The 17,779-nt window shown below is 34.1% G+C and overlaps 1 protein-coding gene across 1 annotated transcript in view; it reads left to right on the top strand.

Annotated features, from left to right (window-relative positions):
• Positions 1-1,044: 1,044 nt before the first annotated feature.
• Positions 1,045-17,779, top strand: part of LOC135218390 (zinc finger protein basonuclin-2-like) — a 163,137-nt gene continuing 146,402 nt past the window's right edge. The window contains 1 exon segment of the mRNA XM_064254685.1: positions 1,045-1,877. Within this exon segment, the coding sequence (XP_064110755.1) occupies positions 1,814-1,877 (64 nt within the window). The 5' untranslated portion in view covers positions 1,045-1,813.

The following is a 17,779-nucleotide window of genomic DNA, read 5'->3' as shown; positions in this document are numbered from 1 at the left end:
GATGCCAAATTTCAAATTTTAAGAATAAAATGAATGGCATTATCTACAGCAATTTGCATAATAAGAAAGGCGGGTAATGGCATCAACATCTAAAGACACAATTCTACATTCTTATACCATTTTACACTATATATAACATGTGTGTGTGTGTGTAGGACAACTTCCGCCGAGAATACTGATAAACTTGGGTATTGGGCCAAGTGCGTCTCAGGGTTATCTTTTCATATCAATAATCTATTTTACATAATTATTTCTAATTAAAGCACTCATACCAATATAAAACTAGGAAAATAATACATTTGAATGACTGCGATAAGATTGGAAAATGTGAATTTAAATAGACAAACTAATGAGTCGCGCTGCCAACCATCGGGAAATCCTATCATCAATAATAATATTCGCAAGCGTTAATGGCCTGGAATTGAATGCCGCATCAAAGATATAAAGGACCTGCTTCTACAAGATAGACCGTTCTGCTACTGAAGTTGCTTTCAATTAAAACGGTTTCATGCGCCACTGTTGCATCAAAGTAAGCATCGAACGGAACAAAGACTGCGTGACAGTCGAAACATCGATGAGTCGCAGGTCTACAGGGCCCGACAAAACAGCAGACAAAACAGCAGGCAGCATCCGTCCACGTGCTAAGCTCAAAAGAGCTTCCCACAGACTGCGCGAGCATCCCGACAGCCGTCAACTATGTGGCTTCGCTCCGCCCGAGACAGTCCAAGTCTCTTGTAGAGGGGCGGAGCTTATCGCACCGCACACACTCAAAGCGGTTTTAACTAAGAAAGATTTTACTGTGTGACTATTTATTCGGAGCCGTAAGAGAAAATAAGCAAAAGGAGTCGCAAATCTATCTTACCCCATGTGTTCGACAACTTCAGTCACCCAGACGAAATTTATCGAATATTCATAACTTAAGTCTTGGTGACAAATGGGGAGGGGCTTTAGAGAGCGACTCCACCTTTGATGGGAGGCGCCAAGGGTGTAGGGCGGGACGCTCTTCGCACTCCCAACCCTAAACAGGCCCACCCTGGAGTTTGACCTAAGACGTTGTGCACTACGGACGTAGCGGTGTACACTTCATGTGCACGTGGTTGCTGGGAATATAAAAGTGATAGTGGCAAGCATTGCACACGTCCTGTGGTCTTTACATTCAGTGTTGCACGTTTGTTGAAAAGGGAATGAAAGGCACAGCGAGTTGGCAAACATGAATACGAGGTGATAAAGTTGTCGATTTTACAGAGCCTTGTAACAACACTTCAGTCCTCTCTCTCTCGACCCTAACTGACCGATAGATAGATAGATGATGACGATCCCCGTCTCTTGAAAACCCACTTCCCTTAACAAATATCCTCAATGAACTCCCCGTTCCCATTTTTTTGTAATGTCACGAGCGGTTTGTAAGTCACTAAGGTAATCGTTGTACCAAGTCCTACCACGAAAGTGTGTGAAGGAAGAATAGAAATATAAGAAAGAAGGAGATAGGAGATAGGGTGAGAAGAAGCGCCAGAAAGACAAGTGGGGATACATGAAATGAAAAAAAAAGAACCCGCCGTAACATGGCTTGGTGACGGTGTAAGTGCGTGCCGTTAAACGTAACGGCCGAGCAAGAGCAAGAAAGAGAGAGAGAGAGGGGGGGAGAGAGGAGAGGAGAGGAAAGGAATTAAAAAGATAGCGAGTTCTATCTCAAGATTCCTGGGATGTGACGACACTAGCAACGAGAGAGACACCAGCGAGAGAACGAGAGAGGGAGGGAGAGAGACGGTGTCAATCAAGCGACCATATTCGGAGCCTCACGAGCAATAGTACCATGTTGGGTGTGGAATCGAAGCCCAATGACACCGATAGATTCAAGTCAGATGGTCATGAAAAAGGTAAGTGGGGCACCCCTCCCTGTAGAGATTGAAAAAGAAAAACTTATCAGATTGTTAAATGACTGCTGAATGCGTTCATATCGACGCAAGTAGTCAGAGCTGATGACGTTATACCAACGCTACCGTAGAGCGAGCGTTTTCTTCCCCGTTGTGTTGTGTCGGCAAACTGTCAAAAGGTGTGGAATGCAAGCCGTTTCATCGATCAAAAGCGGATACCGCCTGCAGTTCGTTCTCTGTCTGTCCTTACACTGGTGGTGTCTGCTTCCTGTATATTATTACTCTTACTTATTCAATAGCTGAGATTATTTGCTGACAAGTGGTGAACTGACTAATGGAATTAATTAATGAATAAAAATAATTGAATAAAAATAATTATCAAAGGATGCCACATAGTGACGCCGTCTTTCCACATTAACTCAAATAGTCGAGACAGTTGGGAAATAAAGCAACTGTAGTCTGAATATAATTTTATTCATTTTAATTTAGATTAATTAAGGTAATAGACTGAATATGATCGTTTTATAAAAAGCTATACCAGCGATTGATACCCCTTTTCCAAGAACTAACCAGAATTGTGATACTACCTGTACGAATGATATATACATACATATATATATATATATATATATATATATATACATATACATATATTATATACATATATATACATACTATATATGTATATATATATATATCTATATATATATGTATATGTATATAAATATATAAATATATATATTTACACATAGTATAATGGAAAGCATATATATATATATATATATATATATATATATATATATATATATATATATATATATATATATATATATATAGTTATAACAAATACTTTTACACTGTAGTGAATTTTCTTTACGGAAATAAAGGTGTTCTCTCTTTGTCTTCCCCTCCGATTGAATATATAGTTTGTTATGAAGATGGCATCTCATCGGATAATACCATCAACAGAAAAATATAAGCTACGATAAAAATCAATATATATAAAAGGAAATAAATTATGTAAAATGCAATAATTTAATACGCATTAACATTTTTTATTCATTATACTCTACACAACCGGATCAACCACACAGACAAACACTCTACATTTTATATATATATATATATATATATATTATATATATATATTATATATATATATATATATATATATATATATATATATATACATACATACATACATACATATGTATTAAGTTAAACACATTAAAAAAAACCATTCACATCACATTCGGTGAGCAACATGCAAAAGTATAAAAAATACATTTTTTTCCTTGCAACAATGAATTCCATTAAGGACTAAAGCAGCCCGAGAGAGTATTTGGCGTTGTTTACAAACATTGTTAACAAATGAATAAACAGTTACCAAAGTTGCAAACTCCATTCATGATTATTTCTTCGATTTTAGAATGATTTTTTTTTTCATCATGCATCTTATTGCTCTTTCCTTCGGGTTTGGGCTACAAAGTAGAATTAGGTTGACCAATCCGTTGGATCTGGCATAAAGATGAATAGTAAAATTAAGTTGGAATTAACTTTCAAGTAACGTTCATCTTTCTCAAATCTCCTTAGACAGACGTATAATTCATTCTCATCCCTTATTACTTTACATACTCAGTTCAATTAGTAGCGGGGAGACCCACATTTCTCATATGTTGAAGCAGCCCCCCTCCCCCTACTACTATTACTACGACTACACCCATTACAAATGTTACTATTTCTATATCACTCTTAATGGTAAGAATGTATTCAAGCACACTATAAAACCTCCATTCTAAATGCTTTGCGTTCTTACGTTGACTCTTAGCGATACTTTTAACGTCACTAGAACTTTATACAAGGAACATAATCTTCCTTTCAGGCATTCCAGTTGTAATGTAAACAAATATCATCGTTAGAGAAAAAAAGTGCAATTTTATGCCTATTAAATAGAAGTAGTTGTTAATGTACACACACACACATGTATATATATATATATATATATATATATATATATATATATATATATATATATGTATGTATATATATATATATATATGTATGTATATATATATATATATATATATATATATATATATATATATATATATATATATAGTATATATATATATATGTATATATATATATATATATGTATATATATATGTATATATATATATATATATATATATATATATATATATATATATGAAGATGCATACATACATAAATACGTAAGTACACAGATAGATAGATAGGCTTAAAAAACAATTAATGGTACAATTACTTTGTTCTTACTTATGTAACTGTTGTTTTAATAACCAATATACTTTTAACGTCCATAACAAAATGCGGTATGTGGAGGCTAAGAAAAAAAAAAAGAGAGAAATATACAGCGCTATGACAGTTTATTACCCTGTTTGCAATCTTTACGATATTTTCTAATATAAATTTTATGGATGAATGCACTATATATACATATATATATATATATATATATATATATATATATATATTATATATATATACTATATATATATATATGTGTGTGTTGCTCATGCCACGATAGTTAAGTATGTATCTCTGACGTAGAGATGGAAAAAATTCCTAATTCCTTTTAACAAACCCCGTTAGTATAGGTCAGTCTTATTTTACATATATAAATAAGGTGAGAATGATTTGTTTTGGGTTCAAAATAGTTTTCACTGTTCAGAAGATGAACTAATAGCTTAGACTTCGAACATGAGCTGCAAAAGTATGACAAATGTTTGCTTTACTAACCTAAATAGTAATTTCATCATCATTTTAACTGTAAGTTCTCACCCACGGAGACATCTTTGAATAAAAATTTTTTTACCCCAGACTGAATTTAAAAGAAAGGGTGAATTTTTGATACATTACAAACATATACACCTCTAACTCTGCCTTGTATTTTCCAGGGATCACCTCCCCCACCATCATCCCCTCCCCACCCCCATCAGTACACACAAGTTGTCGTCATCGTCGTTTGACAATGAATTATACATCAGCTCTCATCTACTTTTCCTCTTCTTCCAAGATTTTTACTCTCCGAAGGTACGCAAACGAGAATTTCAACGGGACACACACACACACACGGGCCTTGGTGTTTATTTTTCATCATTGTCTCTACAACCCGCCTTCACTTCGTCTTCTCCCAACACACACACACACATACATACATACGTACTCATACACACTCACACAGACATACACTCCAGACAGAAGAGGATTCCAAAGTTTACTCATAAAATTCAAGATCTATATTCGTTCAAGTTTCCACTACTTGCAGGGATGTGAGGGAAAGGGGGAAGAAGAAGACCTCATTCAGAAAAGCGACTTATGTACATCTTTTCCACTACACAGAATTCGACACGGGGAAGCATGCGGCATAATGGCATATTTTTATTATAAAGTTCACAAGTTGTCGGTGTGTTTGTGCGTGCGTGTGCTTGCGATTTAGTTCGGAGGGTCATTTCAGAATTGAATGATCAGGTTTTCGTCAAGAGGTTTTACGACGGTGAAATTTATTTTACAAGTACACAACAGGTGACTTCAAATTTAAATATTAAATTGACTCTTATTTCAGTGGTACCAACAATGGAATCCATAAAAAATGCCTTATTTGGGATTATCAGTAGTTAATTGCATTTGGTGATTTCTTTAGTTTTCTTCGTAAAAAGTTGAAATTCTATCGTACGCATAAAAAGGAGAAAGTAAATGAATATATTTCCAGCTTGCAGTACGTTTTTTTGAATATCATACGATGATACTTGCCTTTTACAGAATAAGCAAGCTGCACGTATACATATTATTCCATTTTCTAAACCAATTTTTATATCAAAACATGGAATGTGAAGCTGACTTGGTCACTAAAGCGATACAGCATTCATTTAGACACGGTTCTGATAACTGAGCTAACTTCATTATTATACTTGATAAACGGAGAAATCTATAAAAAGAAGTATACAGCTTCCTTTATACCAACAAATAATATATCGCTTCTGAAAGAAGTTTTTGTGACACTTATGATACAAGTCCACACACCAAAAACACCCACACACACACACACACACACACATATATATATATATATATATATATATATTATATATATATATATATATATATATATATATATCCTATATATATGCATGTATATATGTATGTATGTATGTACGTATAGTATTTCTTGGCAATTAAATTTCTTAATAATTTAGAGTTTGGGATGACTTCAGTGAACTAGCCATTGTGATATAATTTATCCCCTATAAAGTTTCCCAAAAAGGAAAAACAGTAGGAGCGCGACATCTTTGCAACGATAAAATTTCACCATAAGTTCAGGGAAAACAAAACATGACTTGAGGCATTTAATAAACAACAGATAACATCTATGTACTTCTTGAAAAATATCCGGTACCTACGCGCCCAACCCACTTCCACGTAGATTTTCAGAAACCCTGCCTTACCCAACAAGCCCGTGTAACCTTTCTTCGAGGATGTAATTTGGCAGCCCTCAACCTCGACGGACTTGTAACATACTATCAAGGGAAATTTGCTGAATCACACACAAGAGCTCGAATGCCCATCTACGCTTAGGGAACTCCTGCCATATGGCATACAGCAAGGGGTTTGTGCAGTGGCTTGGATCCTACGGTGTTTATTAGACGCATGCTTGTTGGTTACCAGGACAATCATCTTCGGCATTTTTTTTTGTTGCTCTGCAATTAACATAATTAGGGTTGGCATTTCCCACGTTATCTAATTGTTAATTTTCGTAAATGGTAATATCTGCGTTATGAAATGAATGTTACTTTTATCATCGATACCATTTCTTGTAATTACCGATAATCGTACGGCTGTTACCTGCTTCTGCCAGTAATAAGATCAGTTGATGTATGCCAGCTGCAGCGCTGGAGTTCCACTTTTCATAAATACGGTGAAAAAGAAAACGGCCAACCGCAAGGTTAATAACAAAACAACAACGAAGATTGAAATAACTATACCAGTACCATTATTTAATAACTTTCATCACAATTATTCTCGTCAAATATTATATTCTTTAATATTAAACAGACTAAACTAACTTTCATGGAAAGAACAAATATGTCTAAATGTATTCCTAAAAATAACTTGAAAATATTATGAAAACTTGTATACCTTCGGAAAATTCGTGCAAGTTACAGATTCACATACAGTAGATACAGTTCATTTGTGCCTTTACAAACCTATCCATAACGCAAGCATAAATCTATTTAAGGAACATAGAATATACAACTGTGCCAGAAAAGTTTGTTGGTGTCAGTGTGAAACACTTCTCAATGGATATATCATACGTGCGCTGCCTACATCTGTTCTTTGAATTGTTGTCAATATTTAACATCCATGTACAGAGTATAAAAGTTTTGTGTGGGAGTGTTTTTCAGACGGAATGTTACACACTTATTAATTTACCAGTAAATGATGAGTTTTTATGAGAAATATGGTGCAGACTAAGGATAAAATATCAAAAGGAAAAACGCTGAGTATAATGAAAAATCGCGCGTCCAATTATTTATCATTTCATCAAGAGACATGAATGCATTCAGGCTTTTGCTCTTCCCGTCAGAAGAAACGTCTGTCGGAAATACGAAGACGCTTCGAAAGCTCATCAGTTTAGCCCAAGTTATGTGATATTTTCCACCAATAATTGCTCCTCTAAAAAACTAATTAATATTTCCGACTTGTAATTACAGTGAAAAGTGCAAAAGATGCCATTCCCACAAGAAAAAAAAAAGCTCGTTACAAAGTATGCTAATTGTGATACGGAAAGACTCCGTGAACATTAGTAAAAAAAATGATAAAATGTAAAGAAATAAACCACAACATGCATTGAAATTTGATTATCACCTTGCTATTATGTTCACTTTCAGATTTTTTCAAGTAGTTAGGACATAACAGCTTGACCGATTGTAATGAAAATAATAATAATAATAATAATAATAGTAATAATAATAATAATAATAATAATAATAATAATAATAACGGCAAAATAGAACTCAGAAAACCGAAGAAAAAAATGTGTAGCTTAAAGAACCAGTAAATAAATGTTATAAATTATGGAAATAGTTAGAAAAAAAAAAAGATAAATTTTGAAAACAGCACCAGACAACACCAACGCCAGCAAATAAATGTCAAATGACTGCTATTAACCTCCCCCTCATATTCGCCTTCTCTTCCTCCTACACTTCATAGTACGGCATTTTCAGCGGCATTGAAATCCTCCTACTGTCCGGGAAAGGACAGAATGATAGCACACATTACATACCGGTATGTCAATTTGCGAAGTTCACCTCACTTTTAACATCCGCATTAAATTTACATTATATTAACGTTACATCCTTGATATTCTTAAAGATCAGAATGTTCCCTAACGAGCCGATGTTTTCAGATTATTTTCTTCAAAAACTCATCCTTATCAATCACAAGTTTTAAATAACCCTGTAATAGACGTTCATTTTCCCATTCAAAAACTTATTTCAAGTATCAATTAACAAAGAAGTTAACCAGTATTCTAAAAATGAAAACCATACTGAAAAAAAAAAAAATTGAAGCATATTTGTAAAATTACACGAATTGATCGGTATGGAAATATAGTTGTATGAACATCCCAAGTTACGCAATAACATGGAAGTGAGTTGGTGTCCCCGACGGACGACGCCACTGGAGCGACCGACCAGGACAGTCCCCATCGCTGACTGCACCAAAGCCCTGTTGTAGAGCTCGAACTTCACACAAGTGGCTGTATAGTTTCGTAGGTGCTGTAACTCTAGATGTGTCCCCCTTTGAAAGGAGGCGAGTCAATGAACCCTCCAAGAACAGACTCGGTCTAAGTGAATGACAAATCGGTGTGTTCCTTAAAAATGGCTGTAGGGCTTGGTTTAAATGGTGTGATTAATTGATTAGTTATTCTAACGACGGTGTCGCGGAAGAAGATCGTTCCGACCAATTTCCTAGGTATATATGCTTTCTGGATCGGCGATAGAGCCTTTCCCGTTAGTGAGAGGTTAAAAGGTATGAAGAGGGAAGTGAACAGCATTTATATTTTATAAAGCCGTTAAATGAGGATGACCACCTCGCTTCGTTGACCAAGTGACATTTAATCTTAATTTGACAAGGTTACTCAAAACAGGGACAAGGTGTGAATCTATTTAATACTGTTAAGTGCATCCAACGACGACGTATAGTCAGTCAGACACGTTTGTCCGGATGACAATGAAATTTCTTATTGGTTCCATCACTAGTGAACTGATAATTACCTTATTTAAATTTGGTACAGCTGAGAACTAATACTGAGTATATTTATTTTTCCTCAAGACATGTGCCTAACTACAGCAAATGGAAATAAGAACTAAAGTGATGTTTGTTAGCGAAAAAATAAAAAGAATAAGAATAAATTAGATTATGAAATTTATGTGGTAAAATAACCAAAAACCTTCTAACTGCAATATCTCACGTGAAAGAAGAACGATAGTATCAATGACTATAAAATATGTTCTTTCAAAAAGGACAAGAAAACATATATAGATGATGATCGAAATGGATGATATAAAATAAACTCGTACAGATTTATATCAGTAAAACAATAAACAAAACTGCAGCTTCACCAAACAGATATATTTATTTAAATTCAAATTAAATGTAAATACTGTTGATAGTAACAACAAAATAATAATAATATTAATAATAATACTAAAATCAGATCATCTAAACACAAGTATACTCTAAATATAACTTGAGACGATCCTCCCCTGGCCTGTATTGAGTCAAACATCTTCATCTTATCCTCTCTAATTTTGGAGAACGTAAACTCAACAGGTTATTATACTTCATCATTCCACCAGAGCAACTAAGAGATCATACATGACCGGATTATGGCGGAACTTGGATGTGAAAAGGGAGAATTTCCTGATCTGTTTTATTCACTTATCTGTCTTGGTCACTTTTTTTTTCTTTTTCAACGATAGGTCTAAAGACGACTGGCCTTGGCAGACAATCGTGAAACAGCAGTTACTACCACATTCATCCTCAAACTGCAAGATCAGGAAGGAAATCCTGGTATACTTAAATACGAAATACTTCCAAAATTTCATATACCCGTGTCACAGAAAATATACAAATATGAATATACATCATTTTAATTGACATGAAATTTACATAACATCCTTTCTTTTTTTTTTATTAAAAAACGTAATTTCCGCCAATATAGAAGATAAAAACTTTCTTTCATCAACATGAAAATAATTTTATTGATTTCTGGTCAACAGTTTCTGCAAACAACTCGAATGTATATGGTCTATACTGATAAAATACTGGAATGGAAATAGTACCTATTTGATTATCAGCGATGTCTCAAAACTGCTGAAGGAAACTCTGGTTGCAAATTGTAACTTGATGAGCCTTCTACGCCTGTGTATGAAGAAGCTAAGGTTTCGAAGCTTTCTGTTACAGGGATTCATTCTCGATTCAGTTGCTGAAGTATGTTTGTTATAGTGGTGGTGGTCTTGAATTTTCTCAATTTACCTTGGTTACTCTTATGTAATATCCACATTATTGGCAGACATTTAAAAAAGGTGTAAAAGGAATGTAATGATTTTGATATACTCGTATATTTTGTGACATATATCGTGTATCATTACATAGTTCAAGTTGAGGATGTGGAGGCACTGAAATCCACCAGGAAGTGCAAAGAAAATAGGAGTAGCATGTCAAAATTCGTGGCAATCCAGTTAACTACTTGAAGCTAATTCATAACCGTAAATGGTAACTCGGTAAGCAATCTACCACAGAATGTGAAAATGTGACAATCTTCAAAATATGAAAACAGAAAAAACTAATAAAAACATGAACCAACAAAGAAATAAATATACTCATATTCATATCTAGTGACTGATTTCAGCGAGGCGGAAGTTCCTTGCTGAAACATAACCGATGGAAGATTGCCAAACAGATAAACTCCGACAATGGTCCGAATCATTACTACTATGAAGATTTTCGACAAAGTTGGTGGAATAGGTACAGGTATAGGAAAGATATGTATTTGCTACTGATTATACCGATCATCATTAATATTTTTACAAAACAATAATTTTCGTCTTTGTGTACACGTTAGGAGAAGAATATAAAGAAAGATGGATCGATTAAAAAATCATAACAAATATAAAAAAATATTCTGGGAGCATAAAACGTGATCGATTGCCAGATCTCAATCTCTTCGTAGATTCTTTCCAGGAAGAGCAGCCACCAGAAAATATGAATTTAACGGAATATAACGAACAAATTCTATCAAGAGCTTAGCTAATCAAGTAATTTTCAGTTAAAATAAATTTAACCTTTAATTCGGGAAACTGTAATAATAGATTGAAATTCCAAGGTGTAAGATAAACGTGTTCGTTTTTCAGCACATAAAATAAAAATGCTCGGCCTGAATACGTAACGCATCTTCATTAATAACTTTAACACAAGTTATTTATTGTGAAATATACAACAAAACCTTAAACAGACTCATAGGTATGAATGATACACTTATCGCAAAAGTGATTTATTGTTATACTCCCTATATATATATATATATATATATATATATATATATATATATATATATATATATATATATATACACACACACACACACACATATATGTCCATGTAAAGACTAGAAAACTTGTTCCGATGCGTATGTGTATAGTGAGTGCAAGTAAAATAAAACCCAGCTTCAGAGAATATTAACAGCACTCTTTCAGCGAGTGAGAAAACGAATTCTTCCCCTATACAGAAAATTATTTGCTTCCATTTGTATAAAGAAATTGAAATAGTTGCCACGTATGTGGGGAAACAAAGTGGTTTTCTCTATTGTGGCACCAAACATAAAGGTAAAACTATAACCATCAAATGATGAATTTAAAGAAGTCAATACAGAATTCTTTACTTTCGAAAACTGTTTTTGAAAAGATACTTATTATAGCTTGCGCGGTTATAATATGTATTTTCGATGCATACCCATGACTGCCTACACAATCTCATACACAAAAAATCCTCCAATTGAAAACGACGATAAAGTGAATATTTTACGTAAATATAATATGACGACAAAGTGAATATTATATATATATATATATATATATATATATATATATATATATATATATATATATATATATATATCACAAACACACTGCTTTCGTTGACGTACATTTTAACTTCAACGTGAAAATTAATGTAAGTGAGATCACATATCATAGCTAACAGTTCTCTCCTATGAATCCTATGACAATCGCAGTCTTTGAAGACAGTAGAAGAAACAGCAGCTGCGCCATAGTAGTGGTAGTAATATTCCAATCTAAACATAGAGGACTGTTAATTATTGAGTAAACACTATTCGCAAAATAATTGAAAATGAATAACAAAATTATCTGCATCTAGACTCAGACAAAAACAAAATTAATTAAAAACGAAAACAAGGCAGCCATTATTTTTCTGCACTGGAATATTGAATTTAAGACATTAAGAAATTTTTCGCTATATATATATATATATATATATATATATATATATATATATATATATATATATATATATGTATGTATATATATATATATATATATATATATAACAGAAACTAAACAATAGCATGTCATTGTTTTCTTATTTTTTAGAATTAAACTTAATAATGTAATAAAATTTCAACTCAATACGATATACGACGTTAACATTAGGAAACAACATCGTCTGTAAATATTCTTTAGAAGAATTTAAAAACATTTCGACAGCCTTAACGGTACCAAGTTACTTTATAACGAATCAAATAATTGTCAGCGCAGTTTGTCACCCTAAAGAACGCCAAACGTCTCAAATTCCCCACAACGTCCCCAGATACAGTCCACAAGAAACCCCACTGAAACAGTAAGGATAATACCCACATGACTTTCACGTCTCACAAATCCCATCCATACATGTGCACTTATTATATCCATTCCAAAACGCTTTAAGTAAATAAATATACACATTCATATGACTTTCACGTCTCACAAATCCCATCCATACATGTGCACTTATTATATCCATTCCAAAACGCTTTAAGTAAATAAATATACACATTCATATAAACTTAGCTCTGCATTATGCCCTTAATAATAAACATAGCAATCCAAATTTGGCTAATTACACTCTATCTAAACCCTAATAAAATGTACATCTTTGGTACAATGCTTTACATACTGAACATTTTTTGTACAATGCTTTACAAACGACACGCACTTTAACATAATAATACACTCCCTGTGGAGTCTTGCGTTTTGCACATTTACACACAATCCATACAGAGCCTTAACCAAGAGAACTTCTACTGTACAATTCATCATGAGTCACTCAAACGCATAAACTCATCGACTCTCCTTATGGAGCATTAGAGTGCCGCTCAGATGTAGAGATGGTGTTACACTGCCTCGTGTCCCCACCTTGACCTTAGCGCCAATTGAAAAATGCCAGGACACTTGTTAAGGGATTTTGGGGGTAACCTTGTGGGTCGAAGAAGGCTGTACAAGTTAGGACTTCTTTTCAGGAAGGGCCAAGAGGATTGATAACTTTTCAAATTGTGTAAAACGCACGCACACACACATATACTATATATATATATATATATATATATATATATATAGATAGATATATATATATATATATATATATATATATATATATATATATATATATACTTACCACAAATTAAACACCAACATATGGACGCTTTCTTCTGGATTCACTCTAAAAATGTTGTCCTTGTAGCGGTAACGGAAAGAATTAACTATAATACATTACAACACCAGTGGTAAATTATAAAATCGAAGTTATAATAATGGAAGACTCTACATCTGACGATAAAATCTAGTACCATGAGTAGAGCCTTACTTCGTGTAAAAGGGGAAATCACTTGGATAAAAAAAAAAATATAAAACTCACAAACGTTTAATGATGACGTTGGACATTTTAGTCTTCGAAGAAGAGCAATTTTAAATTATTGTTTGCTGTGCTAATTTTCTGACTACAAAAACTACAATGATTTATACATACAACTCTCAGATAGAAATACAACTTTCGTAAATTCATGAAAACCAGTTTCTTCTAGAAACGGGAATCCAAATAAATTTCACCTGTATGGGAAAGAGGTTGAGCGTTGAGCCCTATGCTAAACTGTCCTTGTTTTCAAAATCAGATTATTTCCCTACAGACTTCATATAAACTCTATGCCCTTTTAGCTCGTTAATCCTCTTCGGTATATGTAGGTATGCTGTTGTTCATGACTTATGTCTCTCAGAACAAGGTAATGCTGAATATTCATACTTTGGAGAAGGCGCACATATTTAGTATAACTGCATATATGCAATACATACATAAATATGGATAGTAACATTTCATTGATTTATGCATGCACACCCATAATCATGATAACAGAATATATATACACACACACACACATATATATATATATATATATATATATATATATATATATATATATGTGTGTGTGTGTGTGTGTGTATGAATTTTTATCACATCCCCATGATTCATATACATGCTTTAAGCTACAAATTACAAATGTCCTTTAATGTCCAATTCGCTATACCTCGGAATTATTATATTTTCATGTAGTATGTTGGCCTGGTCAGTTTAGGCGTCTCTGAAGTCCTGATTTCTCCTTTGTGCGCTGGTTCGAATCCACGAGTGGACGAAATTATGATCAATTATACAAAATTCCCCTTCGGTTAACATATATGACAATATATTAATTTCAAGGTAGAGCGAATTGGATATTAAAGGATATATGTAACTTAATACACATGCTGTATAGGTACGTATGTGTGTGTGTATACTTTGACGTATATAAAACAGCTAAATCTTTGTCATTAGAATATTGTTCATACATTTATCGGCAGTGTAAAATTATGGAAAACACACGCGAATCTTTATCTATATTTAGCCCTTCTGTTACGAAGCAAATCACGGACTGAAGAGGAGTAACATTTAAAACTACATAATTTTTTTTTCTTAATATCTCATGTTTATATTACGTAGTTAGTTGCTGAATGCTTCAAAAGGTGAAAGGTAAAAAAATATTCAGGATTACATATCAATGCTTACATAAATATATACTTGGTAAAAACGTCATAATTATATATTCAGAATATTGTACCAACAAATACTGGCATTTTTATTCCTCTTCGCTTTCATTTCAATTTTCTTAAGTTTCCGTCGAAACGAGCAAAGAGGAAGAGAAGAGCAAGACGACTCAGCGAGAGTAAGACGGAGTCAGCACACCACCACCACCACCTCCCTTCCCTGGCCCTTCCCTAAAGCCTTTAAAAAACAACATCAACGCTGCTGAATCGCTGCCCGACGGGGGTGCGCGTCGGTAAAAGAACAATGAGGGCGGTGGGCGCGTGCGGCGAGTCAAGCATTGTCTTTGTCACTTAGGCGTGAGGTGGTCTTCGTCGCCTGCCTTCCTCCTCGTCTGTCCGTCCGTCAGTCCGTCCGACTGTCTGTCTGTCTGTCTGTCTGTGTCTTCCTCAGCCCGTGGCGGCGTCTATCCGACGTCGTCCTCATCGCCGATGGAGACTAACGGACATCTCTGAGGGCCTTTGAGAAGAGCTGCTGGGAAGGACGCCTTCCTCCCTATCACCCACCCCCTTCCCGCCCTTCAACCCACCCATTCCCACCCTAAACTCATCCCACATTACCTCCCACAACTTGTAATTGGCTCCGCCCCCTTTTCGTGGCATAATTGCATCCCCCTCGATTCCTTTTACAACATACAAACACACACACACACACACAGTCTAGTCCCTTCCCGCATCAGACCCCTTCTCTTCCGCATACCCCTTCCCTTCAGCCATTGTCCTATATATGCCTCTATTCATAAACGGTTTCTTCTATTGGGATCCCATTAAACATGCTTCTCTCTCTCTCTCTCTCTCTCTCTCTCTCTCTCAGGTTTTTTATAGGTTTTGAAATATTAGCTCAACATTGCGTAGACAGAAGCAAATGTAAACAATTATATACAAATTTTGACCCTACACATTAAACGGTGAATTAATACACCTCAGTTTTTCATAGAACGAAGACCATCGTTTCACCGACACTGGAAATTACTGACATTCCTTAATTGGCAAATGACGTCACCTGCCGGAGGGATTAAATACATGTTCTGCAATTCCCTGATACAACTGTTGTCTAGGTAAAGAATATTACAATAACGTTAATGAGAGAGAGAGAGAGAGAGATCACACATCGAAGCTAAATATGTTCTGGAGTCGGTTAGTGCTTTCATAACACCAAACCAGTTCAAAATCAATAATAATTACAAAAGTTAGGAGAGACGAAATGCCCTCGGATGTAATATACTCCGGTGGCTTCCTTGCCCGGTGTATGATGACACACTTAATGATAGCATCTTGGGTAAATATTATACCATCGGAGAGAAAGGCAGAGGATGGCCGAAACAGTCCGGAAATAACCGTAAAATACGGTGTACATAATTCTGGGTACCAGTCATTATACCTTTAATTCCACGACATTTAATTGCCCAATTGGTGTGCGCCTGCTACTGTTAACATTAACGTTTATCTTCTAATATCGACCGTTTCCTGTGCAAAGATGGGATCCAACCCCTGCACCTTATGTGGAACTTGTTCTGTTTACTATCGACGACTTAACAACATTTTTTTTTTTTTTTTTTTTTTTTGCTTTCCAGGCTTGAGTTTATGCAAATTCATCCTACGCATATGCATATTATGCATCCATACATGAGAGGTTTGTGTATGCTGTAAATAATACTGAATAATCTGTGTTATACTTCTGTAGTATTCGTAGTTCAATTTAGTAACTCTTCTCAGCTTCCTTACCAGTAAATGTTTAGCAAAACGTTACAGGGAAATGGAAATTACAATAAAATTCGAAAATCAGTGCGTTCCTCACTAAAATGAACACTTTCCTGATGATTAGGTTTTATCGCAAGAACTTATGAATTTCCGGTAGAGGAAATTTATTTTCTATTGCATGAATTTCCGATCAACTAAAGTTCTTTTTCACAACTTATGAGTTTCCGATTTATACATAAATATTTATTTCACAATATCCAAAGGATGTCATCTTGGAAGGTTTCGCAACCTGTGACATATTCCACCAAGGAACAAGAATATAAAAGTTTATTATAGACAAAGTAATATTCCTCATCAAATTTGGTTGAAAGTTTGACTTCAGAATAATAATAATAAAAAAAACTTACATTTATAACTAAAAGGAACAAGTACTAATTAGTCGATTAAATGCGAATTCAGAAAAATCGTATGTCAGTAATCAAGATCCTTGATTTATTTGCATATTTATAAAAAAAAAAAAACGCCGTTTATTTAAGCGACAAAAAAAAAAAAAAACTGTACCTAGTACTCTCGAAAATACATAAAGGCACTTAAAAGAATGTCAGTTGAAACGACAACCATTGTTTTGAAAATAATTCTTAGGAATTTACCATAAATTATCTTAGTATTTATTTTCCTTACTGGAAAACAAATATTTAAATGTTTTACCAATAAAAATAATGCATATACAGCACCAACTGCTAAACTTTTGAATAGTTAAATAAAGATAATAACAGATAGTGATATTATTATGAGAATATTCACTTTTGTTATTATATACACTTCTCATCTATAGACGCAGTACAAAGTTTCCGCCGATAGTATAAGTATTTAGGTCTTTGTCCTGTTTTCATCGACTGCACGATAGAAGTTAAACCTATTTGTCATCGTCGTCATATTTTACTCTACTTCAGGTTCAAAAGTATCTAATTCTTAAAA

This window comes from Macrobrachium nipponense, chromosome 9 (assembly GCF_015104395.2).
Source record: "Macrobrachium nipponense isolate FS-2020 chromosome 9, ASM1510439v2, whole genome shotgun sequence".
Taxonomy (NCBI): Eukaryota; Metazoa; Arthropoda; class Malacostraca; order Decapoda; family Palaemonidae; genus Macrobrachium; species Macrobrachium nipponense.
The sequence above is the reverse complement of the archived record's forward strand: the minus strand, read 5'-3'. Positions and strand labels throughout refer to the sequence as shown.